We start from the raw sequence: 9,811 nt of genomic DNA, 5'->3' as shown, positions 1-9,811 counted from the left end.
ATGTGATAAGCAAATAAAATTTAATAAAAATAGAAACATTAAAACATTATTTGCGATTGCATGACATCTTTACCTCCTTAAAAGAACAGGCCTAAAAACAGCCCTAGAACACATACCAAAAAAAAAAAAGTTAATTACTAGTATGGTATGAAACTGGACTCTATTATACTAAAAATATAATCTAGGAAAAATTCTGACATTTTTACATTAAAAAGTTGATCTGAAAAATAAAGATGAAAAAAATCTTTCACAAAAAAATGAGTCCAAAAGTGTTTGCTACTTGCTTTCATTATCTTGGAAAGATCTGAAAAACAAACTCTAGTCTTGAAAAAAGAAATTGCAAGTGTTAGTCGCTCAGTCACACCCACCTCTTTGCAACCCCATCGACTGTAGCTTGTCAGGCTCCTCTGTCTACCGGATTCTCCAGGCAAGAATACCGGAGTGGGTTGCCATTTTCTTCTCCAGGGGATCTTCCCAACCCAGGGATCGAACCTGGGTCTCCTGCGTTGCAGGCAGACTCTTTACTGTCTGAGCCACCAGGATCTATCTCTAGTCTTGAAAAACTAGCCAAGATTAATGTTTCACCTGGAGCACTTGTTCTCAATTAATCCTCTTACAGCTAGTATGCTTCCAAGTGCACAGTTCCTAGCCTACCGTTGGTGCATGGTCAATGCTGAATGCATGAGTTAACTCTTCGAGGTCTCATTCAGAGTCCTATTCTAAAGTCATACATTTTCAAAAGTTCTCTTTGTAAAGCAACTCATCACACCAAAACGACATACTCTTAGTATTTCAGTATTAGTTCCTTTTAGTTTTTTCAAATAATACAGTTTTATTCATTTTCAATTGCTACATAATATTTCATCAAATTCTTACAAACCATAACTTATAAACCATAACTGACCTAATCATATTCTTATTGTATATTTAGCCTGAGTTGATGTACTCTCCGTTAAAATTAAAGAGTGCAAAAATGAACATTACATACATTTTAAGTTGTTATTCTAAAGCTTGATCATGGCATAACACAAAGTTAATATATATCATTAAAACAAACCAATAACAATAATTCAGCAACATCAGTAACAGTTCACTGATTTATTAGATGAACAAACATATCCATATAATCAATGAAAACTGTACGATATATAAAATAATTTAAGAAATGTTGGGAATTAGCAGCACCATCCATTATTGAAATAGCAAGAAAAACTTCACATATTTTATGCAAACACGAGAAGAGGATATAACTACTTTAAGACTTATTAATGCCACTGAATGTCTGGGATGATTGAAAAGGGCATCTCTTTAGGCAAACATACCTCCTTCTACTTCAAAGATCTGGTGAGCAAATATGATGGTTAATGTTTTAGAAAAAATGCTACTGAATGAAATAAGAGATACTGCATAGTATTTTAATTAGGACAAGGAGACTAACACCCAGCTACTTTTGCATGGCTCAACACTTCGGCTTCTATGAAAAATTTAGTTCTGGATTATGAAATTAGAAATAAAAAATAATTTAAAAAAGACACTAGCTGTCTCTAAGAAACATTAAGTGGGACACAGGTCACTATGAAAATACATCACTTTTCCAGTTTGCTTAATAATTTACTTTAAAAAGTTGTGTAGTTTTCATCACAAGTGACATACAAATTTCTTAATAAGCATTTTTAAAAGTTTTAATGTATTTCTAAAATCTAATAGATTCTTTTTTTTTTTAAACCTTTAGCCCTGTTGTTACATTTACTGTGTATCAGAGTAACAGACTGAGTTTGTGTGAAGGATACAAATTTACACACATTTTACAGCAACTTACACCCTAACATCTACAAAATCCACATTTATAATACAAGCAAGTACAAGGCCAGGCTAAAATTGTTGAATTCCAAAAAGTCAAATTCATACTATTTTTATTTTGTCCCCTTAAAAAAAGTTCAACTTCGGCACCAAATTCAAAAGAGCCCTCTTAAGAAGTTTGGAAAAAATTTCCAGACGTATTTCAGCAAACACAAACAGTTTTTCTGTGCTGGTGAAGTAAAGGATTTCCAATTTTCTTCTGGCCCCTGAGTCTGCGTCGCACGGTAAGTTTAACAGAGTTCTTGCGCTGGGAGGTTGTGGGGAGGCTTGCAGGCTGAGCACCACTACTACGACTTAAACCATTCCGCCTGTGCTTCTTCATTAGAGGGCCAGAGTTGGATTCTTCTAATGTCCTTTTGAAGTTTGCCGGAGGGGTTCTTTCAACTTCCTGGGCTTTCATTTGACCCGGGCTCGATATCTTCACATTTTTTTGGTCCGTGATGGTGTTTGTTGAATTGGTAGGCACCAGGCCAACGGACAGGCTATTATTCAAAGAATCGTGTATCCTTAAAGTCAGGGCTTTAGTGCAATTTTCTTCTAGTGGCTCTGGATCTTTTGAGGATATGACTGCAGCCTGGACATTCCCTCGAGCTATCTCAGGTGGGACTTCTAAATAATTCTCTGAGAAGGCATTACTACGGATAAGGGCAGGTATATGGTCCTTGGAGTTCAGCCTTGGCCATGGGTCCTCCTCCAGGGGCTGAAAAACAGGAAGGTAAGACCAAGTGAGAAATAATTTGTCCTAGAATTCAGCTTAACCATTGGGGAAATGAAAGGGTTTCATTAGAATAAATGACAAAATTGTTTACTTGGGGGGTTTATTTCCTACTTTCTATATTTAATTTCTGAATATTTAGTAGTGTGGAAAATGTAAAGTGTGACATTAAAGCAATTCTGTCACAATGGAAATTCAGATTGTTGCTTTGCACCCATCTCCTCAACACTAGATGCTGTTCTGGGATTTGAGAAAGTAGGATATATGGGACTGTGCTAAGTATGGCTAGGGCAACGTGCAAAGATACAAACGAAAGTCACGTGGAACTTGCAGGTTGCTGCTTAAAAGCCTCACTGGGAGGCACGGTGTGCACTGCTTTAGGTGCAGTGCCCCGAAGCTAAATGTTTTCGGAATCTCCTCCCATCTCCAGACAAGAGATGGGAGGACATTGTTCCTATCAAATAAAAATCTTCCACTATTTTAATAGTTTATAAAATCACTATTTTAATAACTTTCTCAAGGGCAAATTTTAAGCATAAATACTTCCTCTTCCCCAAATGTGTATCATTTCCCTCAATCTTTCCTCTTTCAGTCAAATCAAATTTAATAAAATATTTTCCGAAAAGCCTAAGTAAATCCTTTTGTATTTAGAATGGTAAATAAAGATATATTACTAGTCACCTTCTGATATAAAATTCCCTAGGAATAAACACCTTTTGAAAAAGTGCTTTATAAAAAAGCATATTTATAAAAGTAATGTTTCCTTTAATGTTTCTAGAATTAAGAAGAAAAAGGGAAACTGTAGGAATCTAAAAGCATTTCAATTCAACCATAAACATGAACACGCTTTACTAAGAAAAATAAACCAACTTTAGGTCCACTGGAGGCTAGAGATGAGAAACTCTGACATTCCTAACGTAGTACTGCCCCCAACAGAATACTGCCATGCTTTTTAAATGCTTTTATTGATTTGTTTGGCTGTGCTGTGTCTGAGTTGCAGCATGCAGAATGGTTGTGACATGCAAACTCTTAGCTGCAGCATGTGGGATTTAGTCTCCTGACCAGGGATTGAACCCAGGTCCCCAGCATTGGGAACCTGAAGTCTTAGCCACTGGACCATCAGGAAAGACCCTTAAAAAAAAAAAAAAAACCTAAGTATATTTCTTTCTTTCTGGGGTCACTGGTTCATCTATTTATTTTACACTGCATGGTTTATGGAAAGCCCAATTCTTATCTGTTTTAACACTGACTAGATGTTGGGCAGCAGTCTTATTTCGAAGTACCGGTGTTGAGCATGGATAACAGAACAGTCTCTATTCTAGAACATTCATATGTGGCTTTCAGCAATATCAACGACAACCTGTCTGTGAATTTATCCCCTCTGCATTAGGTTGATTCCAATGTCTACCCTGATCACAAGCATGTACTGACTGATCACAGAAAACTATACCTCACCATAAGTAATTGTTGACTAAAGGTTCATCTTGCTTTAATATAGAAAAAGGATTTGCAACAAGACCAGGCAGCAGATAAATTCTGTAGACAGAAGACTTCCTACTACCAAACAAGCACATTACTAATTTAGGGACAAGAAAAAAAGATACTCATCAGGCCACTTATACGAATAGAACATAACTGCTCTAGCTTGTACAAAGAGGTTTAGACATTAGATGGAATTTCTTTACAAAAGAAAAACAATGGGATGATTTTAGAGTTAACACAATTTATTGTAATTTCTGTTGTGCTGTGTTCTTTTAAACTCACAAACTATTATTCTGATACCACAGGTGGACTGGCTTTTCTTCCCCTACTTATTCCTTTAACTTTTCCATTTCCTTCTCTTTCTATTGGCATTCTGTGGAAATATACCGCATCTGTTTGCGCAGCCAACGGCTTAGACTTCTGAGACTCATCTCAGATTAATTACTACCTGTATGCTAAGCCTTCTTACGTGTTCATAAAACACATGATATTGAGAGCTTACATCCTAAAAATTCACACTTGCAAAGTTTCACTTCAGAGATCCACTTTGAGAGCTCCATATATTTACAATCCAACAGTAAACAGCTAATTACAAGTTGTGCCTAGAATGCAATTGATACTAAGTGCTAATCCTCTGAAAGAACTCTCTTCCTCATTCCTCCTTCCTAGAGCTCTTGGCTTACTTAAAAAACAGCTAAAATTAGTTTTGCCCTAAAGAAAGATGGAGAAAGAAAGGTGTGCCATAGTAATATATCACTTAAACAGAAGTATTTCTAGTATTTTTGTCCCAAAACAAAGATTTGAGTACCGATTTAGTTTACGATTCAAACAGAAGTTGACATGTCTGTAGATAGGTAACCTAGTCTCAAGTGCCTAATCTAAATATGGGTAAGTCTTAAAAACCATTCAAAATCAATCAAAATGTCATTATATTTATCTAGATGCTACTAAACACAGGATTATTATTATAACAATGAAATAAATCAGAGATACTCATGAGTGGCCATGGTTCACTAAGATAAAAGAAACAAAACAAAACACAATCTCTTGAGCAGAAATCTGTCTTTATTTACTTGTTAGGCCAGAGCCTACAATAGTGATTATTCTGAATGGCTCTAAATATTTTTTCATATTTATGTGTGGCTAAATGGTTAACAAATAACCATGCCTACACAGAAGTTAGTCCATACATAAATCTCCTAATCTTTACTTTAGTATAATTATTAGATCATTATTTTTCAAAATTGTAAAACATGTTTTAAAGGGCTTCCCTGGTGGTCTAGTGGTTAAGAGCCTGCCTGCCAGTGCAGGGGACAGGGTTCTATCCTGGGGCTGGTAAGATCCCACATGCTGCAAGGCAACTAAGTCCATGAGCCGAAACTACTGAAGCCCACGTGCCTAGAGCCTGCGCTCTGCACCAATAGAAGCCACCACGACGAGAAGCCCACGCACTGCAACGCAGAGTAGCAGCAGTTCCTGCTCGCTGCAGCTAGAGAAAGCCTGCACAGCAACCAAGACCCGGGACAGCCGAAAGTAAATCTTTAAAGAGTGTTCTAAACTATTCCTTGGTGTCATTTCTGTACAATTTTACTAATGCCAATCCATACATTAAGAATGTCCTATTACAGTATCTTCTCTCCCCTCATTCTTACCTCCATCCTATGGCACCTCTACACTACCTACAATTCAGTTACAAATATGAACACTTTAGGGAACACAAAAGTAATGAATACTTTCAAATGCAGAAACTGGTGAGTTCTGAAATGAACATAAGCTCCTCCATAACACTCAAAAGAGAATGAAGAGACTTTAAAAGATCTCAACCTGCATTATTATTCAAGAGTTTTCAAAGAAAAGAAAGTTTCCACAAGAAATTTTTTTAGGAAAATAAGCATAAAATATTAATTTGTCAATTTCTAAATGAAGAGTCCATGTAAGGAAAATTAAGTTGCCATATATATGTGAGGTAAAAGATGGGAAAGCAATAATGGAAAACTTCCAAGTACTCTATACAGGATCACAATACCCAAAATTAAATAAATTCTTTGTACTGTGTAGCTTTGATCATCTTAAAAAACTGTCTCAATACATGACATAAAATTCCACTGTGTTTCCCATTTTACTGGTCATTCTTCTGAAAGCACATTCTCAGAAGGCCAGGTATATCACAGCAGTTATCAATATTACTAATTATTAGCAGAAGATTGGAAAAAAGTAGGAAAAAATTGGGATGAAATCAGAAAAAAGGGAAATACTATAGCATTTAAACTTATTTCTGAGCACATCTTAAATTCATTCAATATTAATATGGGTAAGAAACAGGAATGATGTTTCTTATTCACGTTAATAGACAGCCAATTCTAAAGGCTGATATCCTAAGGTCCAGTTCAGCCTTGATTCTGTATCTTATTCAAACTGCTTAATATCTCACTCTTATTATCTATAAATGGAATTAATTATCTGCACTATTTAGCTTCCAGGGTTATGAGGTTCAAATGAAATACCACATGTGAAAGTCCATCACAAGCTTTTAATTTAAATGCTTACAAACATGCATAATATTAGAAGGGAATCAGCATGTTCCAAATATTAATACTGTTAATAGTCTTCAGGGGCCACATCTAGTCACTGTCTATTAGGTGTTCTACGGAGATCCAGTATGCACTTTAATACCTCTGGGTACTAAATAAGAAGCACTAAATAAGAAGTACTGATAAGAAGTTACACAACAAAATCCAAAATCCTATTTTATAAAGAATCTGAAAACTGTTTTCATGTAATACTAATCAGAGAAATTCCATCTATTACAGCTTAAATACTAGAGAATTGTATACCTTGACTGGTGGTGTAGAACACGGAGAAGGAGTCATCATGCAGGTTTCTTGACTGTTATAGGAAGGGCTATCAGTCAGGTTCAGATAGAGCTCATCTTCACTGGTGAAATGTCCCTGACTGTCCACTCCCGGAGAGATGCAGATTACTATGGCACTAGTATTATCTGCTCGAAGCATTCGCTGCCTCCAGCGGCCTAGGGCTCGATTCACAAGCATTTTGGCACAAGACTGTCCATGCTCACCCTGTATTTAAAACAACAGAAAAGAAGATAACTCAGACTCCGTTACCACTATGGTTGTATCAAATTAATACAAATTAATAATGTTCAACAAGGCCTACATAAATAATTAAAATTTCAAACCTTATCCACAATCCCTATAACTATGTTAAGACAGCATTGCTCTAAATTAAAAAATAAATCAATAAAACAAAGCCTTATCCTGTGGTTAAATTTCATCTGTATTTTTATCTTTTGGGGAGCAAGAAACTTGGTCTTCATTGTAACCTTACTTAAGAAAAGTTATACAGTTATACAGAAATTATCTAAAAGGGGGAAGTAAACATCAAGATATTACAGATAAACAACTATACGCCAATAAAAATTAATTTTAAGAAGTATTACAATAAATAATTCACAAATGAAATAATCATACATGGCAAAAAAAAAAAAAAACCCACACTGCAAAGGGCCAATTTCCTAAAATAAGAGATTCTGCAAATCAAAGACAACCCCAACATAAAAAAATGTCAAAGGACATGAACCAACTATAGAGACAAAGAAATATAAATGGTTCTCAGCTATATATACATACATATATATGTGTACACTGTTGCGGTTCAGTTGCTCAGACATGTCCAACTCTTTGCGACCCCACGGACTGCAGCACACCAAGCTTTCACATCCTTCACTATCTCTTGGAGTTTGCTCAAACTCATGTCCACTGAGTTGACAATGCCATCCAACTACCTCATCTTCTGTCAGTCCCTTCTCCTCCTGCCCTCAATCTTTCCCAGCATCAGGGTCTTTTCCAATGAGTCCGCTCTTTGCCTCAGGTGGCCAAGAACTTCAGCTTCAGCATCAAAGTCCTTCCACTGAATATTGAGCGTTGATTTTCTTTAGGATTGACTGGTTTGATCTCCGTGCTGTCCAAGGGACTCTCCAGAGTCTTCTCCAGCACCACAGTTTGAAAGCATTTATTCTTCGGTGCTCAGTCTTCTTTATGGTCCAACACTCACATCCATACGTGACTATTGGAAAACCCATAGCTTTGACTATATGGACCTTTCTTGTCAAAGTGACGTCTCTGCTTTTTAATACACTGTCTAGGTATGTCATAACTTTTCTTCCAAGGAGCAAGTATCTTTTAATTTCATGGCTGCAGTCACAGTCTGCAGTGATTTTGGAGCCCAAGAAAATAAAATCTGTCACTGTTTCCATTTTTTCCCCATTTATTTGCCAGAAAGAGGTAGAACCGGATGCCACGATCTTAGTTTCTTGAATGTTGAATTTTAAGCCACCTTTTCCCTCTCCTCTTTTCACCTTCACCAAGAAGCTCTTTAGTTCCTCTTCACTTTCTGCCATTAGGGTGAAAGCATATCTGAGGTTATTGGTATTTCTCCTGGCAATCTTAATTCCAGCTTGTGCTTCATCCAGTCCAGCATGTCACATGATGCACTCTGCATATAAGTTAAACAAGCAGAGTGACAATATACAACCTTGACGTACTCCTTGACCAATTTTGAACCAGTCTGTTGTTCCATGTCCATTTCTAACTACTGCTTCTTGACCTGCATATAGGTCTCTCAGGAGATAGGTAAAGTTGTCTGGTATTCCCATCTCTTTTAAGAATTTTCCAGTTTCTTGTGATCCACCCAGTCAAAGGCATACATACATACATAAATGGCTAATGTCACTTACATGAAGAAAAAAGCAATACAAGCCATATAGTATAGAGATCAAATATATACCAACAGTATGCCAGCAAATTTGGAAAACTCAGCAGTGGCCACAGGACTGGAAAAGGTCAGTTTTCATTCCAGTCCCAAAGAAAGGCAATGCCAAAGAATGCTCAAACTACCACACAATTGCACTCATCTCACACGCTAGTAAAGTAATGCTCAAAATTCTCCAAGCCAGGCTTCAGCAATATGTGAACTGTGAACTTCCAGATGTTCGAGCCGGTTTTAGAAAAGGCAGAGGAGCCAGAGATCAAATTGCCAACATCTGCTGGATCATCAAAAAAGCAAGAGAGTTCCAGACTATGCCAAAGCCTTTGACTGTGTGGATCACAATAAACTGTGGAAAATTCTGAAAGAGATGGGAATACCAGACCTGACTTGCCTCTTGAGAAACCAATATGCAGGTCAGGAAGCAACAGTTAGAACTGGACATGGAATAAGAGACTGGTTCCAAATAGGAAAAAGAGTATGTCAAGGCTGTATATTGTTACCCTGCTTATTTAACTTATATGCAGAGTACATCATGAGAAACGCTGGGCTGTAGAAAGCACAAGCTGGAATCAAGATTGCCGGGAGAAATATCAATAACCTCAAATATGCAGATGACACCACCCTTATGGCAGAAAGTGAAGAAGAACTAAAGAGTCTCTTGATGAAAGTGAAAGAGGAGAGTGAAAAAGCTGGCTTAAAGCTCAACATTCAGAAAATGAAGATCATGGCATCCAGTCCCATCACTTCATGGCATACAGATGGGGAAACAGTGGCAACAGTGGCTGACTTTATTTTTCTGGGCTCCAAAATCACTGCAGATGGTGACTGCAGCCATGAAATCAAAAGACACTTACTCCTTGGAAGGAAAGTTATGACCAACCTAGACAGCATATTAAAAAGCAGAGACATTACTTTGCCAACAAAGGTCTGTCTAGTCAAGGATATGGTTTTTCCAGTCGTCATGTATGG

General features: G+C 36.9%; 1 protein-coding gene across 1 annotated transcript in view; it reads right to left on the bottom strand.

Moving 5' to 3' along the window:
• Positions 1-820: 820 nt before the first annotated feature.
• Positions 821-9,811, bottom strand: part of PPM1D (protein phosphatase, Mg2+/Mn2+ dependent, 1D) — a gene marked incomplete at its 5' end in the record, with an annotated part of 61,285 nt that continues 52,294 nt past the window's right edge. Inside the window, 2 exons of the mRNA XM_010861714.1 lie at positions 821-2,560; positions 6,892-7,134. Coding sequence (XP_010860016.1) covers positions 2,003-2,560; positions 6,892-7,134 — 801 coding nt within the window. The remainder of the gene's footprint in view (positions 2,561-6,891; positions 7,135-9,811) is intronic.

This window comes from Bison bison, unplaced genomic scaffold (genome assembly GCF_000754665.1).
Source record: "Bison bison bison isolate TAMUID 2011002044 unplaced genomic scaffold, Bison_UMD1.0 scf7180017864472, whole genome shotgun sequence".
NCBI classification, from domain to species: Eukaryota; Metazoa; Chordata; class Mammalia; order Artiodactyla; family Bovidae; genus Bison; species Bison bison.
This window is presented reverse-complemented; position numbering and strand designations above follow the sequence as displayed.